Source organism: Echiichthys vipera (assembly GCF_963691815.1).
Source record: "Echiichthys vipera genome assembly, chromosome: 6".
Taxonomy (NCBI): Eukaryota; Metazoa; Chordata; class Actinopteri; order Perciformes; family Trachinidae; genus Echiichthys; species Echiichthys vipera.
Window position 1 is genome coordinate 2,530,894 of NC_139831.1, and position 26,702 is coordinate 2,557,595.

At 43.4% G+C, this 26,702-nt stretch overlaps 1 protein-coding gene across 1 annotated transcript; it reads right to left on the bottom strand.

The window, feature by feature from the left end:
* Positions 1-2,636: 2,636 nt before the first annotated feature.
* slc25a48 (solute carrier family 25 member 48) lies at positions 2,637-23,306 on the bottom strand (the record flags this gene model as incomplete). The annotated part of the gene is made up of 7 exons (XM_083915200.1): positions 2,637-2,799; positions 5,309-5,442; positions 9,162-9,446; positions 14,447-14,699; positions 17,000-17,071; positions 17,696-17,739; positions 23,252-23,306. The coding sequence occupies 7 exons, from the start codon at positions 23,304-23,306 to the stop codon at positions 2,695-2,697; spliced, it is 948 nt and encodes a 315-aa protein (XP_083771326.1). The 3' UTR covers positions 2,637-2,694.
* Between the last annotated feature and the right edge of the window lie 3,396 nt (positions 23,307-26,702).

Consider the following 26,702-nt stretch of genomic DNA (forward strand, 5'->3'; position numbering starts at 1 on the left):
GCAACACGACACACAGGTTTAGGTTAACCTGCACCACAAACACAAACAACCTGTTTTCCAGACAGTGAGCTCAGAGCTTATCAGCGGTCTGCAGGCAGAGGGCCAAAGTTTCCCCGGGTTCAGTTACGACATGAAAATAACCTCAAACATTATCAGGTGGTTTTCTGCGAACAACGCTTTATCTTTAAGCTGCAATCGACACGTGACGGCTCCTCGTATGCTGAGAAGAGGCGATTCAAAGAAGACACAGGACCCGTGTGTTTAAAAGCTTTATTTATTTACAATAAGACACTTCGGTCTGTCTCTTCACCACCTGCTACGGCAGTTTACATATTTACACTTATGTACAGGGACACAACACTCGTATAAGAGTATAGAGCTGTTAGAGAATTACTCCAAAAATCATTTAAGACTCAAACTTTTGTGCATCATTAGCAGAAAATACTGTGTAACTGTGGCGATTAGTGACTCTACATTCATACTGCTGACTCCACAGAGCAAAATATAATAAAGTAACTGCACTGTAATGGTTATTTTATTATATATACGTCTAAAGTCATGCACGTGCACAATGTGAAGTTAAAATTAACTTGTAAAACTCCCTTTTCTTAATATAAGAAACACACACACACAATATGTACAAGAGGACGCCAGCACACATGCGCCCGTGTGTCATTTTCAACATAACGATCCGTTAACTCACTTATTTAATGCACACGTTTGAATTTGACTCTTAAACTGAGATTAAAATGCGTCACACGTCAATTAGTGACATTTAAAAGCTGCGACAGGTGCAAACAGACAAATCGACACTAAATTCTGACCATAATTTTACATTTAAGACTTCGAATGTGTTGAAAATGTCACATTATTTATGAAAACAAGTGTGAATTCATATTACGGCGCAGTTTACTAATGATCAGATGATCACAAGCATTGATCTGGTGACTTTCAGGTCTAAAAACATGGTAAAACCTACTTTTGTATACTGCTGTGATATTAAATATGTCAATTATATTATTAAATATAAACTGATACTGTTGTAAGTTTGTGCTTATTATAAATTTAGATGACGTAATTGTGTCTAATGTTAAGCGATCTCCAGCTCGAGTTCAAGTTAAGTTAAGAAGTAAAGGTCACACATCACCGTTATTTAAAAACAATCACCCGTAACAGGGATAAATAAATGTATTTTTAAGGTGTGGAGGTGTGTTTTACATCTTCAACCATATAAAATAACCAAAACTTTCACTTTTGAACTGAATTCCCGCCCGGTTTTAAACACTTTCAGCCTAAAAATGACTAAATCAACGCTGTTTGATGCCGTGTAACAAGTGTAACACAACATTATTCATATTATTATTGTCTCTGGGTCACGCTGCAGATTAATGCTCTCTCCCACTAAACAGCTGTTTCAGGACTGACGACCTGACGAAGACACAGTTCTTTGGTAAATTTGCATTAGAAATCAAACACTGACACCAAACACATCCATGTTAGCTTTGTTATGCTAATGGTTTAGCCTTTACCATGACCGTAAAGTTAACCAGGGGCGTCAAAGTGATCCAGTAAAGGGCCGTGTGGCTGCAGCTTTTCAATCCTACCAATCAAAAACACACCTGGTCCAACAAATCAACTGTGTGAAGACAGTTCAGGTGATTGAGTAAGGGCGCACTCACACTGTCCTTCTGGCCGGGGCCAAAACCGGTTTTTCAGCTAAAGCCTAGTACCTTTAAGCAGTGTGAGTGCAACTGCTCCGCCCATAAGAGGTGGGCTTTAGCGGAGCCGTTTGCACATGTATGAGCACGAGCGTGCGCAAGTGTATGAGCACGAGCACGAGCCCTACGGCGGTAGCGTTATGTGCGCCTGTTCGGACATAGAAAAAAGAAGGAGGGACCATGCGCAGACATTTAACAACATCAACAATGTCGGTGAAAGGTTCACGTTGGTGTGATGCGGAGGTGGAGTGTTTACTGCAGATTTGGTCGGATGAAAAGATTCAAAAACAGTCGACAAGACGCACAAAAACTCCGAGGTCTACGGAAAGATCTGGAAACAAAGCCACGCATCGCCATGACGTCATCAATGCGTGTGATGTGTTACGGCGTGATGACGTATAGGCAGCAAGAAGTATTGGCCGAGGCCCAGGTAGTGTGAGTACAAACGGGGCTGGGGCGCGGGGGGAGAGGGAGGGGGGACAAGTACCCTAAAGCCCGGGGCACGGTGCGGAAGGACAGTGTGAGTGCACCCTTAGTCGAGTCAGGTGTGTTTTTGATTGGTTGGAATGAAAACCTGCAGCCACAGCGACTCTTTACTGGATCACTTTGACACATGGACCCACTGAAGTGAGTTCTTCTCACTGCCGTCACTAAAAACAGCAGCAATGTTTGAATGTTGTGTCTTAAAATCACAGAAGACCAGAGGCACTTGACTGGTTTGTATCCGTTTAAAATGACCTGTGATAGAAAAGTGTGCAGCACCTGAACATGGATGCCTTTGGCGTCCTGTTTCTTATTATTCAAACTTCCATGATCCAGTAATAAACAGCCAATCTTTGAGTGGCGTTTGAGTTTTGAAGGTCTTAAAGGCTGAAATACTCCCTGCAAAGACGCTTTCAACCTAAAACTGTTTCAAAACGACCATGATGAACGTGCGATTCCCTTTCTTTTACCACAGAAACGTTTGCTTTAGCGCCTAGAGACTCCTGAAGAACTGCAGCGAGAGCTCGTAGGTCAGGAACATTGTGGCGCTCATCGGGAAGCCTCGGATGGCGTTGACCGACGCCCCCCGGAAGAAAACCTGCACACAAGAAGGAACACGGTTTCAGTGGCGTCACATCAAAGCACTTTTCTGTTACAGGTGTGTTTACATTTGCTACTTGTATCAAATTATTAGGATTAAAATGGTGTTTTAAATTGTGTAAGAGAGCATTAACACCAGACAGCGTCCTGTAATAACCCGACGGGCTCATTGATCTGCATGTGCGCGGCCATCTCTGTCCAAACACCAGTGACCTTCTGTTGACCGGCCAACTGCTGCGTTCGCTAAGAGACACCCCCCCCCCCCCCCCCCCCCTGACAGCCAGTTTCCATGTTGGAAGTCTCGATAGCTTGTCTACATTTAGCGACCTTTGGCCTTCTGAACGTTGTGAACGCTGCAGATGATGTTTGCAGAAGCAAGCGACCGCGTTGCTCCACAAAAGCTTTTCAAAGAAACAAATCTGCTGTCCGCCATAACATATAAGTCATATTCACATTACTATAGATATTATTATAGTTACTGGAAGTGTGTCTGTCTCTGTCTTTGTGTCTGTCTTTTCTCTCTCTCCTTCTCTCTCTCTCTCCTTCTCTTCCTCTCTCCGGTGCAGACAGATGTGCGTCCTCCACAGAGCTGGGTCTGTCTGACGTTCCTGTCTGTTATAGTGAAGGTTTTCGTCTCCACCGTACTCTACGGGGGAATTGTTGGGTCTATGTAAATCATACATAAGTCATAGAGTGTGGTCTTTACCTACTCTGTAAAGTGTCCTGAGATAACTTTGGTTATGATTTGACACTATAAATAAAATTTAATTGAATTGAATTAGATCTCCTCCACCCCTACACTCAGTCACGCTCCCTGCGGACCTCTGACAAGGACCTGCTGGCCACCCTCCGCACCAGGTTGCGGACTTTTGGGGGCCGGGCTTAAAAATTTAATTGAATTACTGTCATATCTTACTCATCTCTGCTGATGCATCACAACTTGGTTTTGTCTGTATCTTTAAAATGTGACCTATATTTATATATTTCTCCATGTTTTCTTATAAACGACACAACTCCAAACTAAATGAATGAGTCTCACATCAGCGTGTGTTTATGCGGCATGCATAGACGTTGCAACACGGTCTTTAGTCAAAGAGTGAGCTTTCATTCACTGACAGAACCACGTGGTCCGGTGAAACCTCAGGGGACTCCAGTTCTCAGAAGTGAGCCGGACTCATCTGGGTTACACTGTTTCCTAGAGTTTCACCTCCAGACGATTAAACCATCTGTTACATTTACAGTAACAGTCCGTCCGTCTGGTGTATGGTGTTTACTTCAGCCTCTGAAGAGCTGATCTTCAAACGGGCAAATTACAGATTGTTATAGAATCTGTTGATTTTAGTCTGCGATGAGATTTAAGTCCAATTTAACAATTACAATATGTGAGTTGGTGGGCTTTTATTGTGAAAAACTCAAGTTGATAAAGTTGGTTTGGAGCTTGAAATGTTTGTAGGTTTAGTTTCTTAATGTCGGACTTTTCATAAACCAGTAAAAATAACTTATTTCAGAGTACGTGTCCTCCCCTATGATGCACTCATGTAGCTGTATCTTTGACCTACACTGAAATATGAGTTTAAATCCACTTAAATGAATGAACTTGTAACTTTGCCACACTTTATTTTACTGGCTGTAACCTTTGTATTATGATTTATGAAGTGGTGTTTTTGTTATTTGATCATAAATAAGTCATAGAGTGTGGTCGTTACCTACTCTGTAAAGTGTCCTGAGATAACTTTTGTCATGATTTGGCACTTTAAATAACATTGAATTGAATCTAGCACAAAGAATCTTTCCAGTTAAACAAGCGTAATTAAAGTATGACAGAGCAGCACACACACACACACACACATTTCCAGTACTGCAGAGTGCTATTGAAGTCGTGGCGTGTTGTCTACAGTATGTAATGGAAGCTATAGTGTAAAATGTACAACATGAAACAACGGAGCTAACTTAACTGAAATGTGAATTTTTGAAGATTAACGTTGTATTTTATTAAAACTTCTGCTGTAAAAACTCAGACACCTCGTGCTTCTGCAGATTTGGTCGATGAAAAGATTCAAAAACAGTCGACAAGACGCACAAAAACTCCGAGGTCTACGGAAAGATCTGGAAACAAAGCCACGCATCGCCATGACGTCATCAATGCGTGTGACGTGTTACGGCGTGATGACGTATAGGCAGCAAGAAGCATTCTCCGAGGCCCAGGTAGTGTGAGTACAAACGGGCCTGGAGGGGGGGACAAGGACCCTAAAGCACGGGGCACGGGACGGAGGCACAGTGGGAGGGCGCCCTAAGACGTTACAGCACTTTAATGAGGTGGAGTTTATGCCAAGATGATTTATGTATTATTTTTACGAAAACTTGCTTCATTATTGCTACTTTCCTGCACTGAATAATAATTTAATGCTCCATTAGTTTGGATCGACCCCCCCAGCCGTCAAACCTGGGAACTAAACCCTCTGTGTGTTTAACTTAAACATTATTAGAGTTGCATCATCACAGCTCACCTGTGCTCCCTCTGTCTTGTAGCTGTGGATGATGCAGTGTAAGATCCCTCTGTACTTCCTCTGCAGCTGAGCGTCCGCCTGCATCCGACTCTTCACCACGTCGGCCGGCGTCGCCGTGACCCAGGAAATGGACCCTGAAGCAGAGAAGAAGAGCGACGGTCAGCTCCGGCTGTCGGCGGATGGAGCAGCAGCGAGTTATGTGGATTATACGGCAGCAAACACAGACAACTACAAACTCCACGACCATGTTTAAACTTCCAGATAACAAACACAGATATCATTCAATTAAAAACTAATACATTGCTGTGTGTGATAATTTAAATATTTAGAAATGAGTGTTTTTCACTTCCAAGTCAGTTGCATTAAATCAGGCGCTGATGGTGCAGTGCTGCAGTCACTGGTCAGGGGGGACGTGGCAACAATAAAATCTTTAAAAAGGAGGTTCATTATTGGAAAAAGGTTCAGAACCACTGATCCAGATGCACCTCAGCTGATTCATTTTGTAGTCGACCTCAGAGTAAAGTCACCTGCCGTCCTGAAAGAGTTAAACTAGACCAGGGGTGGGCAAATCCGGTCCTGGAGAGCCACTGTCCTGCATGTTTTAGGTTTCTCTCTGCTCCAAAACACCTGAGTCTAATGATTTGCTCGTTATCAAGCAGCTGAAGGTTTGAAAATCTGTAGACTCAGGTGTGTTGGAGCAGGGAGAACCTAAAACATGCAGGACAGCAGCTCTCCAGGAGCAGGACTGGGCAGCCCTGATCTAGACCAGGGGTAGGTAATCCCGGTCCTGAAGAGCCACTGTCCTGCAAGTTTTAGGTTTCTCTCTGCTCCAACACACCTCAGGTGTGTTAGGGTAGGCAGGAACCTAAAACATGCAGGACAGTGGCCCTCCAGGACCAGAACTAGACACAACCCAAGTTCTGATCAGTTAGAGCCTAATAAAACATGAAATAGTGACAGCTGTGAAACGTTATTTTGGTGTGTTGTGTTCGTGGTCTACATGAATTCTAGCAGCGACGCAGAGCCACGACATTTCAAATGTAAACAATAGCGGATGGAAACTAAAGCATCCATCGCTGACCTGATGAAAATCCAGCTAAAACAGCAAAAACGTTACTACAACTGGAAAAAAACTGGTAAATGGACTTGTGCTTATAAAGCGCCTTTCTAGTCTTCTGACTACTCAAGGTGCTTTCACAGTGTTTGTCACATTCACCCGTTCACACAGACATTCACACTGATGGCAGTGGACATCTACAGACCATCTAATCTGACCATTCACACCACATTTACACACCCATGCACAGCACGGAGAGCAATACGGGGTTCAGTGTCTTGCCCAAGGACACTACGACATGTGGACCGGGGGAGGTGGGCATCTAACCGCCGATCTCTCGAATGGAGGACGATCCACTCTCCCACTGCAGGAGGGTCGAGGGAAACACACGCCGATCATCTAACTTTCACGTGTTTTACTGTGCTGAACAATACTCCAGAGTGTCTTCAACGGCAACTTTATGAAAATAACCAGAACCCGAAGTGTAATCTATTAATTTAAGACTGATAGAAAATACATTTATTCAAATCTGTCAGCAGAAAAAAAAGTATATGAAATTTATTGGATATTTGCATTAAAGGTTTAAACTGAAAACTGGCATAAAACAATAAATCCTGCAATAAAACACCAGTTGACACACACAACTCTCTTGTTCGGAGACTTTCCTGATTAACCGATGGCGGCCGTGCAGAGACCTGGTGGCCGACTAAACGTCCAAACCTCCCTGATTTATGACACGCAGCTGATTTCAGTTTCTCTTCCGACACGTTTCACTCCCTCACGTGTTCGAAGGTTCACATCTGAAAACGAGTCTGCATGACCCTCTGAGAGCAAACATCTCCCGACCCAGTCAACAGGCCCTGCACTGTTTAACACACACACACACTGTTTAATACACACACACACACGCACGCAAGAGCACGCACGCTGAACCATGTGGTTGACTATACGTTCACACACTCCCCTCCCACTCCTCCAATCAGTGAAGAGACTTCTAAAAACATAAACTTCCTGCAGGATCCTGATGTTTGGAGCTACAGTTCTGTGTTTTCCACACGTGAGTCGAAGACCAACGCTCGTGCGTTCGACCTGAAACCTCCTGAAACGAGCAGATTTAAGAAATCGACAGATCTGAGTTCCTCCACAAAGACTCAAAAGCAAAAGCACCTCTTTAAACTCTGCTTTCACCAGATAAGTGCTGACGAGTTCCTTGGGAAAAAGCATAAAAATTGACTGATTCACTAAAGAAAATCGACCAAAACAACAAAACAACTTGACTTGTCAATGAATCGACCGACTGTCAGCCCTGGAAATGAGGTCACCGCGTTATAAACCTACAGGAAACACCACAAAAGTGAGATAAGGTCACGTTATAACCTGACTTTATGGATCGAGCGTCACAAGGTGTTTACAGGTCAGTAACAGCTTCGGACGTACTTCACGTGGTAAAACAGCACAAACAGAAAACATCCACCTGCTGACGGAGCAGATGGAGGTCGGTCTGGGCCGTGATTTAAACAACACTAATACGACTTGAGGCTGCACAGAACACAACACAAAGATGATAGATGAACGCACCAGATTAGGGTCTTTCCAGTAAGATTTAAGTCTATTTCATTGACTTAAAGACTTTATATAGATTAATTGAGGAAATACGCAGCATCAGCATATGATTGCAGAGTTGCGCTGAAGCTGCCGTTAAATAAACCGGCCGAGAGCGTTCTGTGTGTTCACGGAGGAGCAGATTGGGTTCACGCCAAAGTGGATTTAGTTTCGTACAACTGTGTTGGCGTCAGCTGCCGAAGAGTCCAGTAGAAGCTGCAGCTGCGCCGCTTCCTCACACACTGACTCTGACTGTAGACGTGCATCAAATGATACTGGAGATACTGTAGATACTGCAGGCGTGTTCACTCTGTGTGTCAGCCTCTCTCTGCTTTCCTGTCACTCTTCAAGCTGCACTTACAAACAAAAAAGGGTGAAAAAGTCCAAAAATACCAAAATAAAACTGAAATGATCAGTTATGTTGTTGTTAAATTGAGCTAAAAAGATTTCAAAAACATTGACGTTGTATAGGACCAGGTTGAGAGATTAGTGGCGCACCCACACTGTCCTTCCGCACCAGGCCAAAACAGGTTTTGCGGGTAAAGTCTAATGCGTTTGAGCAGTGTGAGTGCAACCGCTCCGCGCAAAGCTGCGGCCAGCTGGCCGTCCACGGCCCGTGTGGGAGAGGTGGGCTTTAGTAAAGCACGTTTGCACGTGTACGAGCACGAGCGTGCGCACGTGTACGAGCACGAGACCTATGGTGGTTCAGAGGTCATTTCCTGTGCGCCTGTTGGGACGTAGAAAAAAGAAGGAGGGACCATGCACGGACATTTAAAACAATGGCGGCGAAAGGTTCTCGTTGGTGTGATGCGGAGGTGGAGTGTTTACTGCAGATTTGGTCGATGAAAAGATTCAAAAACAGTCGACAAGACGCACAAAAACTCCGAGGTCTGGAAACAAAAGCCACGCATCGCCATGACGTCATCAATGCGTGTGACGTGTTACGGCGTGATGACGTATAGGCAGCAAGAAGCATTCTCCGAGGCCCAGGTAGTGTGAGTACAAACGGGCCTGGAGGGGGGGACAAGGACCCTAAAGGCACGGGATGGACGCACAGTGTGAGTGCGCCCTAAGTGAGTTTTAATAATTAAAATTTGAAACAATGAAACCGTCAGGTATGTATCATGAAACCCGTAACCGCTTCATCTCTGCCATGCTGACGTTAAAAAGCTGCACACTGTCTGTGATATCTACCTGCGAGTCCTCCAGCCAGCCAGATGGCTCCAGGGTGAGGGCTCGACGTGGCGTCCGGTGACAGCAGGTTGCAGAAGATGGTGTAAGGGATGAAGTAGAGCGTGTATCCAGGGACGTCCCTCAGGATCATGGCCCCGGCGCCCCGGTACAGGCCCTGCAGGCCCTCCGTCTGCAGGATGCTGCTGACGCAGTGGATGGGACCCCGGTAGGCTCTCTGGCTGGGGATGTCGATGGAGCGCAGAGGGATGTTGCCGTTCGACACGTTGCCGGCGAGATGCAAGTTCTCTGTGGAAAAGTGAATTGAATGTGATCAGCAAAGCAGTAAAAGGCTTTTTCCTGCTACTGTTGTTGTACAAACTGGTCTGTTTTCTCTTCTGAGGCATTTCTGTCTGTTTGATTATTGACAATCAGTGCTAACTGGAAAATCTGGAGAGAAGGACTTTGATTCAGTTTTTAGTTTTGCTTGAATTGCTTTGAAATGTTCTGTCATCAGCTCTTAAAGTGTCTGTGTTCATTTAGCAGATAGATTTTGTACTTAGTGTTTCTCTCTCCACGGTGTAAAAACAAAACCTCAGTGAGTTTGCAAAGTCTAAAACATTTACGTCTGACTCTTAGGACGCACTCACACTGTCCATCCGTACCGTGCCCAAACAGGTTCCACGGGTAAAGTTTGGTTCGTTTGACCAGTGTGAGTGCAACTGTACCGCGCCTAGCTGCCGCACGCTTGCCGTCGACGGCCCGTTTGGGAGAGGTGGGCTTTAGTAAAGCACGTTTGCACGTGTACGAGCGCGCGCACGTGTACGAGCACGAGGCCTACGGCGGTTCTGAGGTCATTTCCTGTGCGCCTGTTGGGATATAGAAAAAAGAAGGAGGGACCATGCGCGGACATTTACAACAATGGCGGTGAAAGGTTCACGTTGGTGTGATGCGGAGGTGGAGTGTTTACTGCAGATTTGGTCGATGAAAAGATTCAGAAACAGTCGACAAGACGCACAAAAACTCAGAGGTCTACGGAAAGATCTGGAAACAAAGCCACGCATCGCCATGACGTCATCAATGCGTGTGACGTGTTACGGCGTGATGACGTATAGGCAGCAAGAAGCATTCTCCGAGGCCCAGGTAGTGTGAGTACAAACGGGCCTGGAGGGGGGGACAAGGACCCAAAAGCACGGGGCACGGGACGCACGCACAGTGGGAGGGCGCCCTCAGGTACCTTTCTGAACCCACTGACCTACTGCCAATTGGGAGTGGAAGCGCTGATCCTGGCAGTGAAGGGATTATTGACATTTCCTTATCATCAAGACACAATGACTGTGATCGGCAATTAAAATGACGGTTATTTTATTATAGAGATATAAAAAAACCCAGAGAGGGTTACAGAGGTAAACGATCGTGCACCGAGTATCAGTTTTATCAAATCAGATCCTTAACGACTTTCAAACTCTCGGGCCCTTTGCACCCTCGTAAAAGAGTCGGGATCTAATAAAAGACGAGGCCGGGGCGTGTTTGAGGAAGTCAACGAAAAACAAATGTGAGTCATCACATGAGGGCGGGTGTGAAAGGTGTGTGAGGGCGACACACAGACACCGTAAACAGATAAAAGGCTATAAAGGCTTCACGTGCCACCTCGCTGTAATTAACCTGCTCTGACCTCCGTTTAATGGTTCACTGTTAAACAGAATCAACACAACTCAAAACCATCGAACAAGTCATCGAACCGCTTCTGCAGCACAACTGTTCCATCTTTTTAAAGTTAAATAAGTCTGGATTCCTGTTTCCTAGTTCTTAAGCCTCGATTACATCCCAACACTTTCACACTTTGAAGCTTCAACTCCTTTCAGCGCTTCAAGTTTAAAAAAAGACGCTCCGACATCTTTTACTAACTCCAGTTACACTGCCATTAAACATTAAACATGCTTCAATTTCAACTCCACTGCCAATTCAACGCCTCACTTTTGGACCGCAGCTGAAACCAGTACTTTAGTTACACTTCAGCTTCTTTTAGCGCCTCTGTTTGAGAAGGTTACACACTAGTTTCTGTGGTTCTATTATTTATTCCACCCTGCTGCTACTATGCATTTGTAGTCCTGGTTGTGTTGCCAAGTTGTGCTAATGTTAGCATAGTAAGCACATGTGGGTATAGCATGCTAGCTAACCTGCTAACAAAAGTAATTTCGGTTTTCTCGGTTCTCATTAACGTTGTTAATTTAACAAAAACTACATTCATTCCTTTAGAAGATTTAATTTTAATCCATTACTTGGTCATTAATGCAACTTTAATTGACAAAGTGTTTGTTGCATGAGCTCGAACATTACCTGCTGGTTATTGGTCCAAACTGCCAAACAGGAAGTGAGAGCTTCCAACGGGCTTTATAGTGGAGGGGTCTCAGACTGAACCATAGTGCCAGAGAACAGAAGGTTAAATTTCTTTTTTTAAAGCACCCCAAACAACTTAACCTTGTAGTCCTGGTTGTGTTGCTAAGTTGTGCTAATGTTAGCATAGTAAGCACATGTGGGTATAGCATGCTAGCTAACCTAACAAAAGTCATTTCTGGTAATTTCTCAGTCCTCATTCACATTGTTAATTAAATAAAGACTCAATTCACTCCTTTAGAAGAGTCAATCTTAATCCAATACTTGGTCATTACGCGACTTTAATTGACAAAATGTTTGTTGCATGAGCTCGAACATTACCTGCTGGTTATTGGTCCAAACTGCCAAACAGGAAGTGAGAGCTTCCAATGGGTTTTATAGTGGAGGGGTCTCAGACTGAACCATGTTGCCAGAGACCAGAAGGAGGTTAAATTTCTTTTTTTAAAGCACCCCAAACAACTTAACCTTGTAGTCCTGGTTGTGTTGCCAAGTTGTGCTAATGTTAGCATAGTAAGCACATGTGGGTATAGCATGCTAGCTAACCTGCTAACAAAAGTCATTTCTGGTCATTTCTTGGTCCTCATTCACGTTGTTAATTAAATAAAAACTCAATTCACTCCTTTAGAAGATTAAATTTTAATCCATTACTTGGTCATTACACGACTTTAATTGACAAAATGTTTGTTTCATAAGCTCAAACATGACCTGCTGGTTATTGGTCCAAACTGCCAAACAGGAAGTTAGAGCTTCCAACAGGCTTTATAGTAGAGGGGTCTCAGACTGAACCATTGTGCCAGAGAACAGAAGGAGGTTAAATATATTTTTTTTAAAGCACACCAAACAATTTAACCTTGTAGTCCTGGTTGTGTTGCTAAGTTGTGCTGATGTTAGCATAGTAAGCACATGTGGGTATAGCATGCTAGCTAACCTAACAAAAGTCATTTCTGGTCATTTCAGTTTTCTCGGCCCTCATTCACGTTGTTAATTTATCAAAAACTAGATTCATTTCTTTAGAAGATTTAATTTTAATCCATTACTTGGTCATTATGCGACTTTAATTGACAAAATGTTTGTTGCATGAGCTCGAACATTACCTGCTGGTTATTGGTCCACATAGCCAAACAGGAAGTGAGAGCTTCCAATGGGTTTTATAGTGGAGGGGTCTCAGACTGAACCATTGTGCCAGAGAACAGAAGGAGGTTTCATTAGTTTTTAAAGCACCCCAAACAACTTAACCTTGTAGTCCTGGTTGTGTTGCTAAGTTGTGCTAATGTTAGCATAGTAAGCACATGTGGGTATAGCATGCTAGCTAACCTCCTAACAAAAGTAATTTCTGGTCATTTCAGTTTTCTCTGTCCTCATTCACGTTGTTAATCAAATAAAAACTCAAATCACTCCTTTAGAAGAGTCAATTTTAAACCATTACTTGGTCATTATGCGACTTTAATTGACAAAATGTTTGTTGCATGAGCTCGAACATTACCTGCATGTTATTGGTCCAAACTGCCAAACAGGAAGTGAGAGCTTCCAATGGGTTTTATAGTAGAGGGGTCTCAGACTGAACCATTGTGCCAGAGAACAGAGGGGGGTTTCATTATTTCCTATTTAAATCACCCTAAACAACTTAACCTAATTAATATATCTACGTTAGCACAATTAAAAAAATATTCTTTTGAAGACACATTTGATTGTAAAAGTATTGACTTTGCACTAACCGTGTTGGTCTGCCGGAGGAGCTTCCTGTTTCACTATTGTTTTACTTAATGTTTCAGAAGCATTCAGGAGAAGTAAGAATAGTGTTTTTACTGCGGCCTTTTAGTAGTTTCTCATCTTTAGGGCGCACTCACACTGTCCTTCCGCACCGCGCCCCGGGCTTTAGGGTCCCTCTCCCTCCGCGCCCCAGGCCCGTTTGTACTCACACTACCTGGGCCTCGGAGAATGCTTCTTGCTGCCTATACGTCATCACGCCGTAACACGTCACACGCATTGATTGACGTCATCGCGATGCGTGGCTTTGTTTACAGATCTTTCCGTAGACCTCAGAGTTTTTGTGCGTCTTGTCGACTGTTTTTGAATCTTTTCATCGACCAAATCTGCAGTAAACACTCCACCTCCGCATCACACCAACGTGAACCTTTCACCGCCATTGTTTTAAATGTCCGCGCATGGTCCCTCCTTCTTTTTTCTATGTCCCAACAGGCGCACAGGAAATGACCCCAGAAATGCCGTAGGCCTCGTGCTTGTACACGTGCGCGCGCTCGTGCTCGTACATGTGCAAACGGGCTCTACAAAAGCCTACCTCTCCCAAACGGGCCGTGTACGGACAGCTGGCCGCAGTTATGCGCGGAGTGGTTGCACTCACACTGGTCAAACGCACTAGGCTTTAGCTGAAAAACGGTTTTGGCCCGGTGCGGAAGGACAGTGTGAGTGCGCCCTTACTCTCATCTTAGCAGCAGCTGAGTGTTTAAGACAGTGAACGTAGTGATCAGACGGACAGAGCTGAGGAGAGATACCGTGCGCTGCAGCGACGTTTGATACTTTCTTACCCAATGGTACCGACTGGAGTCCATTGTATCTGACCGCTAACCTTTAACAGCTACATTTCGATAACACGGGAGGGGAAACCACAACTGTATCTAGTTAATCAACTTTTAAATATTAAGCGGCGAGAACATGCTGTTCCCAACGTAAAGTGTTGCCAAATCTCTTACTGGAGCTGCGTCACACACGGTGATATTTGCTCCGTCTCTTCTCAAGGTTGGAGACTCAAAATGATGTTCGGTTATTTGACGATAATGACCGGCGTCATGAAGACTGACAGTTTGACTGGGATTCGACACGACAACCAGTGTCTTTTGAATACATTCTTCAGAGGACGGAGAACAAAACAAAACCCCCAGACCCTCATTTACCTGCCAGAACCATCTGCGTCTGCATTTGCAGTCTGATCTTGACCAGGTCCACCGGTGCTCCCAGGCCCACGGACACCAGACCAGTAAGCATGCTGGCCACAGTCAGGTCCAACATGCTGCAGGGATGCCGCCCGTCGCCATAGCGATACTTGCTTATAAGTCTCTGTGTGTTGCTGAAGAAGCCAAACACCACGGAGTTGTAGAGGGTGATGCTGGCCAGCGGGAAAGACATGCCCTTAAAGAACCCCATAACCTGAGAAACACAAAGGGAGGACAGTGATTAATCATCCAAAATAGACAAAAAGGATCCCCATAGACCTCCATGTTAAAATGAGTCCATCCCCATAGACCTCCATGTTAAAATGAGTCCATCCCCAAGGTGAGAAATTATGATTTTTAATAGTGGACAGACCTCTTGCCTCCATAGACATACATGTATTAAGAGGAGCAGCTCCCCTGTTCCAAGATGGCCGCCGCATTGCTGTACGGCTCCAATAGTAATACCAACTGTCTCATCTCATCTTCAGCCTCTTATCCGGGGTCGGGTCGCGGGGGCAGCAGCTTTAGGAGGGGACCCCAAACTTCCCTTTCCTGGGCCACATTAACCAGCTCTAACTGGGGGATCCTGAGGCGTTCCCAGGTCAGTGTGGAGATCTAATCTCTCCACCTGGTCCTGGGTCTTCCCCAAGGCCTCCTCCCAGCTGGACGTGCCTGGAACACCTCCCTAGGGAGGCGCCCAGGGTTCATCCTTACCAGATGATCCTGAACCACCTCAACTGGCTCCTTTCAACACAAAGGAGCAGCGGCTCTACTCCGAGTTCCTCACGGATGCTGAACTTCTCCCCCTCTCTCTAAGGGAGACTCCAGCCCCCCTCCTGAGAAAACACATTTCGGCCACTTGTACCCTGGTTCTTTGGGTCCTGACCCAGCTTTCATGACCACAGGTGAGGGTAGGAACGAAGATTGACTGGTAGATCGAGAGCTTTGCCTTCCGGCTCAGGTAGCGAGAGGTGCGGCAGAGCGACTGTAACACCGCCCCCGCTGCTCCGATTCTCATTATGTTTGAAGTGGTATTTGTGAATAAACTGATGATGATGATGCTGATAGAAAGCAAATACAGCGTGTACGTACGTGCAGCATATCTACGCAGTCTCCTCTCGCTACACTACAGTGTGTAAATGCATTAATAACGTCCTACTAGTAAATATGTCCTGCAGATCTCAGGGGCTCACACTCGACACTTCCTTGGGTTTCTGTGCACAAAATAAAAAATGGGGTGACGCTGCAGCCAAATATTGTTTCTTTGTGGAAAGTATTCCCCCCTAGCAGGAGGGAGGTCAGGGTTCGGGACGCACATGTTGAAACTTAAACACAGCTGTCACTGCCAGAATAAATCATCTGACCGTTGAGAAAAGCAGACCCGTGGTTTCTGACAGGGAGTGAAGCGCTGACGCACGTCTCCAGCAAAGGTTGCTACATTTCTCTGCGCTTAACCACGAGGATGCCTCCCACACTGTTGACCTCGTATCAAACTCACGCAGCGGACACTTTTCTTTAATTCTCACCCACTGAGCGCGGTGGAATCAGACTTGTGACATGATGGGAAATGTGTCGCTGTAATAAATCCCATGACACAAATAACGAGGGGATCTACAGTCGACTTGACATGCCGGCTGAACTCACTCGCTTCACGCAGTCCTGCTGAGAAACTGGGTCAGTGAAGCGGCAAAAACATACACTCCAACAGATCTGAGCTGGATCAGATGTTGAATAAACAATAAACAACCGACAATTACAATGTTTCAGATTCAGTTAAATATAAACCCAAAAACACACAAGTTACTGAGGCGAAGGAAAGAAGAATTTCAAAACCTGACGTCTGAAAGGGGCTAAAGACGTAATGCTATCAGCTATCAGTGTTTAGTGTGTGATGTATTTTGTGTAAATTAGGGAGCACTCCCACTGTCCATCCGTACCGTGCCCAAACAGGTTTAACGGGTAAAGCCTAGTTCATTTGACCAGTGCGAGTGCAACCGCACCGTGCCTACCTGCGGCACGGTTGCCGTCCACGGCCCGTTTGGGAGAGGTGGGCTTTAGTAAAGCACGTTTGCACATGTACGAGCACTAGCGTGCACACATGTACGAGCATGAGGCCTACGGCGGTTCTGAGGTCATTTCCTGTGCGCCTGTTGGGACATAGATAAAAGAAGGAGGGACCATGCGCGGACATTTCAAACAATTGCGGTGAAAGGTTCACGTTGGTGTGATGCGGAGGTGGAGTGTTTACTGCAGATTTGGTCGATGAAAAGATTCAAAAACAGTCGACAAGACGCACAAAAACTCTGAGGTCTACGGAAAGATCTGGAAACAAACGTCATCAATGCGTGTGACGTGTTACGGCGTGATGACGTATAGGCAGCAAGAAGCATTCTCCGAGGCCCAGGTAGTGTGAGTACGAGGACCCTAAAGCACGGGGCACGGGACGGATGGACAGTGTGAGTGCGCCCTAACTGTATCCACTATGGTACACACAGGTTCAGTAGGAGTGGTTACCGTTTCCTTCCTGTAGATGGTGAGGACGCAGTGTAGAGTGTTCTTGTAGCCTTTCCCCGCCTGGAGCCGCGTCTGGAGAGGAGAGAAACCATCAGTCCGACAAGAAAAATACAATCGAGTAGAATAGAAAGCCAAAGTCTTGTCCTCTTTCTCGTTAGCTAGCTTTAGTTGCATCAGCAGCTGAACAGTTAGTATTTCAGTATCGATTAAAGAGAGTTGGTTTCGGGTTCAGTTCTCTCTCAAAGGACTGAAGCATGAGCCTGTGCAAACTTATACATATCTACTCTTTACCTCTTTTACTTAGCATTAACTGATCATTATTGTGTTAGCATTTTGCTAACAATGCCAGCAAATTACACTGAAGTTTGGAAGTCAGGAGAAAAGAAGCTAATCTGGAACTGGAGCAAACCTTCAGCTCTTTACAGACTCACAAAATCCTTTTAATAAAAACAATCTAATGCACCAAACTGCGAAATGGAGCCAAGAGTAGTACATACAACATTTAAATATATAAACGTCTCACTGGAAACTTTGTTGCTGCACATGTCTTCGTCTGTGTGCAAGTTCTACTCGGTGTAAATTCAGTGACAACGTGTTCAACGTGGAAAATCCGCTCTTATATAAACTGCCCCTGCAGAACAACCACTGAACCCAGATGTGATTGTGTGTTTTCGTGCTCTCTGATCAGACAGATACCTTCACTGTGTCCAGCGGATGGCCCACCACCACACTGGATCCTCCTGCAGACAGAAGAACAACACACAGAAAGGGAAAAACATTGAGATTGAATGTTTCCATGAGACCTTTGGTGAAAAAGACAGTTTTCAGCTCCAAACGTTGACAGTGAATGAGTCATTTATGAGCGTTGTTTGTCTCCAGGATTGTAAAAAACTAACTGTTTTGTGTGTAGGGACTCTTCTCATGCTGCTGCAGAGGTTTGCTGTTATTTTCAGCAGCATTAGTGGTTAAAAAAGACGTTTTTGATGGTTCGGTGCACCGCCCCAAGCTACTCAGTGTTAGCCACGTCTGTAGCTTGGGGTTCAGTTAAAGGAGGAAAGTATTGAAGTGAACTCCAGTGCATTGGGTAATCGACTTATATGGGCAGCCTCTCATTATGGATGTAGCCGGCTGCTAAGGCTTGTAGCATTATAAAGCTTTTTTTCTCCTCCCAGCTGGACGTGCCAGGGTTCATCCTTACCAGATGATCCTGAACCACCTCAACTGGCTCCTTTCAACGCAAAGGAGCAGCGGCTCTACTCCGAGTTCCTCTTTACTTGTTATAAGCAGGGGATAATCAAGTACATTTATATCTATGTTAATATTACCCATTCAACAGTGGTATCAGATCGGTATCAGGTATCCGCCGATACGCTCGACCCAGGTATCGGTATCAGACTGGATCGGAAAAACTGGGTCGTGCATCTTTAATTCAAAACTGAATGTCATTTGCTTTTGGTTTTGTGTTTCCTTTAGTGCCATTACAGTTCACTTCAATTAAACACACAGAAACCCATGTACCTAAACGTATTTCAGTAGATTTGAAAAGATAAAACGTTAAAGGCTCCATTCCCTTTAGGGGGCAGTGTAGAAAGAGACTGGTAGAGGGTCTAAAGAAAGTTCATGTAATGGAGAAGATAACGGCAAAACCTCGTGTGTAAATGGACTTGTTTTTGGTTTCATGGGTCCCCGTTGTCGCCCCACTTTGGATGGCCAGACGGATGAACTGGTAACAATGTGTTGTGAGAAGTTACGTCTGTGTTTGATCGTTTTATGGGGGTCGCCTGTCGAGTGTATTCTATTCGGGGTTTCGTTGTGTGGGATGTCCGATCGTGCAGCAGATCCTGACTAGGGTTTGAACAGAGTGGTCAAACTGGGCTGTCATCATGGGGCCTCAGGGGCAGAGAAAGGCCACCGTGCCCTTTATAACCCCCTGTTCTAACTGCTCTGCACTCTGTACTCTGTGTGTGTGTGTGTGTGTGTGTGTGTGTGTGTGTGTGTGTGTGTGTGTGTGTGTGTGTGTGTGTGTGTGTGTACTGAAGCGCAAACTGAAGGACTGGAGCTTCCTCTCATTGCTGTAACTCCCCCTGAACTCTGCAGCGTAACAGCTTTTTTTTAAACATTTTTGCAACATGTTGAGAATTTTGCAAATGCAACAAAAGGCGACGACGCTGTTTTCTGACAACTAAGGCGTCTCCACGTTTGTGAACTTGAATTTAACAGTCAATTTAGCAGCAAAAGAAGAAAAAGCAGCGTCTCAAACAGTCTCTGCATATGAGGTTGATTTAGGTTTCTGATCAGGGATATTATTATTTGTTTTATGAAGTGGAAAATCACAGACGTGTGCAAGGAATGCATCCAGGGTGCTATTTGTGTTTGTTATAAGAGCCCTTGGGAAGAAGGAGACGTTGAACCGCTCCCTGAGGTGACTTCCTGAGGTCAAAGGTTTAAACTGCAGGAGTCCCGACTTCAGTAGAGCTGAAGGAAATTCCTCTGCGGTGATTCACGGTGGTTCAAAACTGCGTTCTGCGTAATTTTTGCATCCACACCATCATGCATAGTATGTAGAATGATTAATTAAAGTGTCATTCTGGCGTATTTGCATCTTATGGGTTTCTTACAATTATACATCAAATAAGCCCCAGAGACACCTATTAACAGAAAAGTCCCAGACAGTCGCTTACAGCTGGACGTGGCTAACAGTGATTAGCACGGGGCAGAGCGCTGAACCATGGAAAACTGTTTTTTTAAACCACTTTTATTTATATGAGCGATAAAATGAGATATCTGTAAAAACCAAGGCTCTAAAACGTCCTTGATATGCAACAAACTCCTGGAAATGCGTTAAAACGAGTGCATATTTCATAAGATAATACATCTTTTTCATATTTAAACATAACATTAAAGAAAACTTGCAATACAAAACATATTTCCCTCAGACTGAAAATTTGAATGTTGTATATTTGTGTCGTTTTCTTTCTCTTGTAACATCAACCTGCCTGATGGACTACAGGTGGAAATGAGCCCTCGGGCTACAACCTGGCACATTTACGTGCACTGTCGTATACGTTCATTATGTGCAACGTCCAGAAATAAGAAATAAATAAATGTATTTGCACACACATCAAATCCAGGTCATGAGAAACGTGTCAGGAGATAAAAAAATAAAGAAATTGAGACAAATTCTTTTTTGCATTCCACATTTTCTCAAGTTGTGTGTTTAAATATGCAAATGAGGCGTTATCTTATGAAATATGAGCAGTTCAAGAGCATAAATTCTACTTTAACGTTTCTACTTTGGCACTTAAACACACCAAACTTTCCAATTTCATTCCCGTCCATGTCCTGGAGTTAGTTTTTTACAGAGGGCTTTGATCACACATCACTCACAGCCTCATTTGTGCAACATTTCATTCATGAAAATATGATTAAAATAGATGTTTTTAAGGCTTTTTCCAGTATTTTCTTATTTAAGGAGCGATAAAAATGAGATATCTGTAAAAACCAAGACTCTAAAACGTCTTTAATATGCAACAAACTCCTGGAAATGCATTTAATTTAGTGCATATTTCATAAGATAATACATCTTTTTCATATTTAAACATAACATTATAGAAAACCTGCAATAAAAAACATATTTCCCTCCGTCTGAAATCAACCTGGGGAGCTTCACGCTGATATCTATGAGTTGTGGGTTCACCTGCAGCTCACCTGACATGACAGTGGTTGTGTTTGCACCATCTCATAAACAACAACAGCCTCAGAACAACAACAGCCTCAGAACAACAACAACAGCCTCAGAACAACAACAGCCTCAGAACAACAACAACAGCCTCAGAACAACAACAGCCTCAGAACAACAACAACAGCCTCAGAACAACAACAACAGCCTCAGAACAACAACAACAGCCTCAGAACAACAACAACAGCCTCAGAACAACAACAACAGCCTCAGAACAACAACAACAGCCTCAGAACAACAGGGGCCTGTTTCACAAAGCAGGTTCAAAAAACTCTGAGTCTAACCCTGAACTCTGAGTTGATCTACTCTGAGATAGGAAACTCTGAGTTTTCGGTTCCAGAACAGCAGATTTGCGTTAGGTTGATCAACTCAGAGTAGTTTGACCTGGAGTTAAGCGCGTGCACCACAAGTAAAAAAAGACAGCATCAATGGAGCCCTGATTCGACGAGTCACCATGGCAACGGGGAAGCGAAGGGCTACGCTACAACTGGAATTGGAAATATTAATGCGCTCATACGGAGAGTTTGAGCAGGTTTACACCGCTGCAGCAGCAAAAGAGAGGGAGACGGTGCTGGAGGACATTGCGGCTCGGGTCAGTGCATAAGTTTAAATGTAGTCCAGTTGCAATCACAGTAATATCACAGGGGGAACTGCATGAGTGGGAGCCTATTAATTTATTCCATTTAAGTGCAACCCCGCGGGGGAGAAGCGCAGCTTAAGATGAAACATAAAAACATTTTTCAAACAGGTAAAACCTCAGCACAATCTCATGGTGACGCCTCATTTTGAGCAAGTTTTACATCGTAAAGTAAATATTACCGTAAGTGGCTGTTTTTTATACAACATATCAATGTTGTATAAAAAACTCCCATTTTGCAAAAAAAAACGCAGCGCAACACACAATATCTGCTGTGATATGAAAGCATTACTGGTTGTTAATGTTGGAAATGTAAGGAGGGGTGAGATGGACTGTGACATGAAACGGTGTTGTGCCGTATTCAGCCCCCTCGCATTATAGGTGATATTCTGGATCAGAAGGCTATACAGTATAGGAGTAGTTAATATACCGGTAACCAAACTAAAAGCACACACTTTTGAACCTATGAATTGTAAGAAAAGCTGGGATTATATTTAGAAACGCTAAGTCAAATACATTCAACTTGCTCAAAAGATCCATTTCATTCATTTTGTAATTATGGCTGCAGCATATTAAGGACGTCTATGCGCGGTCTGATAATCATCTCCCTACGAATATTTAATTCTCTTTGCGAAATGCGTCACCTTCATTCACGGGATCGTTATCAAAATGACACGCCATGGTAGTGTAAATATTCACCACCTAATATAACTTTTAATGTAGGCCTACTGAATGACTTTTATACGTTGTATACAAAAACTCCCGTTTGCAAAAAAAACGCAGCGCAACACAGAATATCTGCTGTGACATGAAACGGTACCGCTCAAACAGAGAATTGCCTGGAAATGCAAGAACATCTATAATCAATAGTCTGATAATCATCTCCCGACGAATATTTAATTCTCTGCGCAGTAATGCTGCAGCTTCATCCACGGGATTGTTATCAGAAGGACACGCCATGGTAGTGAAATAGTCGCCACCTAATATAACTTCTAATGACTGATATTTGCAGTGATTTTCTGAAAAAACAGACGGAACTATAGCAAAACTATACTTCGCCAAAACTCGCCCGCTGACTGAATGAATGAGGAAATGAAACACCGTGTGTGGCTGAAAGAGGGCGGAGACAGAGAGAAACTCAAGGTTTTCTGAGAAAAACCTGGTCCCGACCAGGTTAGTTTCAGAGAGCATGTTACCATGGTAACTGACCGAGAGTTTAAGTTACCTCCCTTTGTGAAACAGGCTAGAGTTACCCCTCTGTCTCTGGTTTGAGTTACCTCCCTTTGTGAAACGGAAAACTCAGAGTTTCCCTCATTTCAGGGTTAACATACTCAGAGTTTTCACTAAACCTGCTTTGTGAAACAGGCCCCAGGCCTGCTTGTTGTTCGTGCAGTGCACCCAGGGGACGCAGCAGCAGCGCCCCCGGCGGTCAGGACCGGTCACTGCACGCATTCAGCTTAAAAAAGGCGTTTTTTTGTCCAGCACGGTGCAGATAATGGGTCCTGCAGGGAGGTGACAACACATTCTACTTCTGCCTTTATCTTTTATCTCAGTTCTGGGGAAAAACACTGGCTGGTGAACGCGTTTGTTTATCTGGCTGTGACACGGCGCAGGAGGGGTGGGAGATCCCTCCGCAGACCCTCCATTGTTGACACTGGATGTGGATGCAGATCTCCTGCAAAACGCAACAAAACCCTCAACAAAAAACACCTTGAGTCTTTTTCTAAGCGCGTGTTTTCATCCATGCACGTGAGATTTGATCCAAACGTGCAGCTTTGAGGAGCCCAGCAGCTCCCCATCCCCCCACACTGCCCCCCGCACTGACCCACTGAGCACAGGGAGCCCCTCACTGGAGAAGAAAGGCTGTGGCACTCACCGCTGATCCATCCTGCGATAAAATCATCCAACCGAAAGCTCTTTGAGGTCTGCATCTTCAGCTCAGAGCGCGTGCCAACCTCATCCGACTGTCTCTCATTGGTTAATAATGCTCTCCGGAAACAACTTGAGCTTATATTGACAAAGCAGAGCGCGTCTGTGTGTGTGTGTGTGTGTGTGTGTGTGTGTGTGTGTGTGAGAAAGGACAAAAAAAAAGATTCTCATTGAGCGTGGGCCTTGATAAGAAAGCCGCACAGCAGGTTGGCACAAGCGTCCAATCAGGGCAAAGCTTGCGTCTGCGGGACGCACGTCTCAGCCAATCAGGTGCGAGCGCGTCCGAAGCCACGCAGCCAATAGAGACGCAGGGATGGAAATGAGCCATGAGGTGGAGAGCTGAGCAGAAGTCAACACAGGCTCTGATGTCTTCATGTTTCATCCAGTACATGTGTTTATTACAGCAGCACCTTTATTATGTTTAATTATATTTATGAGTTTGATTTTAACTAAAGTAAAAAGTTAAAGTGCTCATTATGCAGAGTGGCCCATTTAAGGATATTATTATATTATATTTATATTTATAGATAGATTAATGTAAATATCACTTTAATGTTGCAGCTGATATAAAGTGTGTAGCTTATTCTATAACAAGGGACAGATGGATGATGGATGGATGGATGGATGGATAGATAGATAACTTTATTTATCCCAGAGGGGAAATGAGGTCATCGTAGCAGCGGTAAAAAAATACAATAAGAACAGTATCGTAATTTAAAACACTATATTACAACGAGCCTGTGAATGTTCTCATGTGTCCAGGTCGTCGTTCTCCTCAAAGCAATTTCAGTCAAAAGCAACTGGACTTCAAGAGGCTTCATCAGTTCATGTACGCATCTGACCAGGCTGGGACTGGACCAGGACCAGGACCAGGACCAGGACCAGGACCAGGCTGGGACTGATGCGTACATGAACTGATGAAGCCTCTTGGATCAGAGGTGAAACGTCTTCCTAGACAAATAACCAAGTCCAGTTGCTTTTGACTGAAATTGCTTTGAGGAGAACTATATTACAACATACTTAGTGGATTTTAAGGTGCAGGATAAAGAGAGAAAGGTGCATTTTTAAGTGGTGACAGTGGCAGATTGCAGTCATAAGTCACTGGAGTGACGTGAGTGTGTTTCCTGAGCGTTGCTGTGAAGCGTCGTAGACCTAACACGTCACACACATTGATGACGTCATCACGATGCGTCGCTTTGTTTACAAAAGCGTACGCGTTCTTTTGGCCACATAATGGAAAGCAGCGCAGAAAACATGGGAACCTGTCATTGTGATGCAGGACGACGCCGTTTAGTCGACGTTGCAAGGTGACAACATTGTTTTAAATGTCCGCGCATGGTCCCTCCTTCTTTGTTCTATGTCCCAACAGGCGCACAGGAAATGACCTCAGAACCGCCGTAGGCCTCATGCTCGTACACATGCGCACGCTCGTGCTCGTACACGTGCAAACGTGCTTTACTAAAGCCCACCTCTCCCAAACGGGCCGTGGCCGGCAAGCGTGCCGCTCCTAGGCGCGGTACGGTTGCACTCACACTGGTCAAAGGAACCAGACTTTAGCCGTGAAACGTGCTGGGGCGCGGTACGGATGGACAGTGTGAGTGCGCCCTTAATGTCAACTCAGGTTGTGTGGATTGTCGGACTTTCCGAGTACAACTTGAACGCACCACGAGCTAGCTTCATCAACAGTTTGCATGGGTTTCGTGGAATCGCAGATGTTCACATTTCCAAGTGTTTGAACATTTTAAAACGCACGGTTTGTCAGTTTTACCCTCGCCAGAATTTTACCGAACTTTGGAGCAGATAATCTTAATATTGAGCCGAACGTGTCCCCTATGACCCCTGCGTCCCCCCCTGGATCTGCCCACATGCTTCTAGGCGTTGCGACTTTCCCAACACAAAACAAAAACATACATCTTGTTTGAGGAGGAGAAGCCAAAATAAATGGTTTTCCAGTTACAGGCGTGTGTGCGGTTTCCAAAGCTTCATTATTAATCCCACGGGAACTTAACCTCCACTCCCGGGGTCAGCGTGAGGTCGAGGACTGCATTAAAACACTTAATACTTAAACCAGAGCACCTGAGGAAACCGACAGGCTGAGAGCAAACAAACAGAATGAACCCACGGAGGGGTTCAAACCGTGGACCGCCTCTCTGGTGACGGCCCACTGAAGTACATCAACTCAGCTCCTCTGTGTTTATTTTATTTATGTGGATTCCCTCTGTGATCTATGTTATAAAGAGTCTAAATGAACTATCAAAGAGTCTAAATGAACTATTAAAGAGTCTAAATTAACTTATAAAGAGTCTAAATTAACTTATAAAGAGTCTAAATTAACTATTAAAGAGTCTAAGTTAACTCATAAAGAGTCTAAATTAACTTATAAAGAGACTAAATTAACTTATAAAGAGTCTAAATTAACTTATAAAGAGTCTAAATTAACTTATAAAGAGTCTAAATTAACTTATAAAGAGTCTAAATTAACTTATAAAGAGTCTAAATTAACTTATAAAGAGACTAAATTAACTTATAAAGAGTCTAAATTAACTTAATTAATTTAATAAAAATAAATAAGTGAATAAAATATTAAAATATTATTATAATTATTTAATTTAATAAAAGTAAACAAGTAAATAAAATACTATAATAATAATAATAATTATTATTAGTAGTATTTAACTCAATAAAATTAATGAGTATAAAATTATCTAATAATAAAGAATTGTGAATATTTAATTTAATAAAAATAAACAAGTAAATAAAATAGTATAATAATAATTATTAGTAGTATTTAATTTAATAAAAAACAAGTAAATACAATTATATAATAATAATAATAATAATAAAGAATTGTGAATATTTAATTTAATAAAAAAACAAGTGAATAAAATACTAAAATAATATAATAAATATTTAATTTAATAAAAAAACAAGTAAATAACATAATATAAGAATAATAATAAAAAACAAATGTGAATGTTTAATTTAATAAAAATAAATAAGTAAATAAAATAGTATTATAATAATTATTAGTAGTATTTAATTTAATAAAAAATAACAAGTAAATAACATAATAATAATTAAAAAAATGTTTTAATAAAAATAAATAAGTAAATAAAATAATATAATAATAAAATAATCACAAAAGCATAAAAAAAAACAAAAGACACATTAAAAAAATAACAAATATATATATATATAATAAAATACAGACTTATTTACAGAATACACACCTTTATATACCCCAAAAAAACCCTAAATACATAAAATATATGTTTTTTATTGACTGACTTATGTTGACCACAACTCTTTCAAAGTGGATAAGTTGTGTTTAAGAACAATATTAGCAAAAATGTCTCTTTTAATGTGAAATGTAAAAAGTAAAATGTGTCTTTAAATGG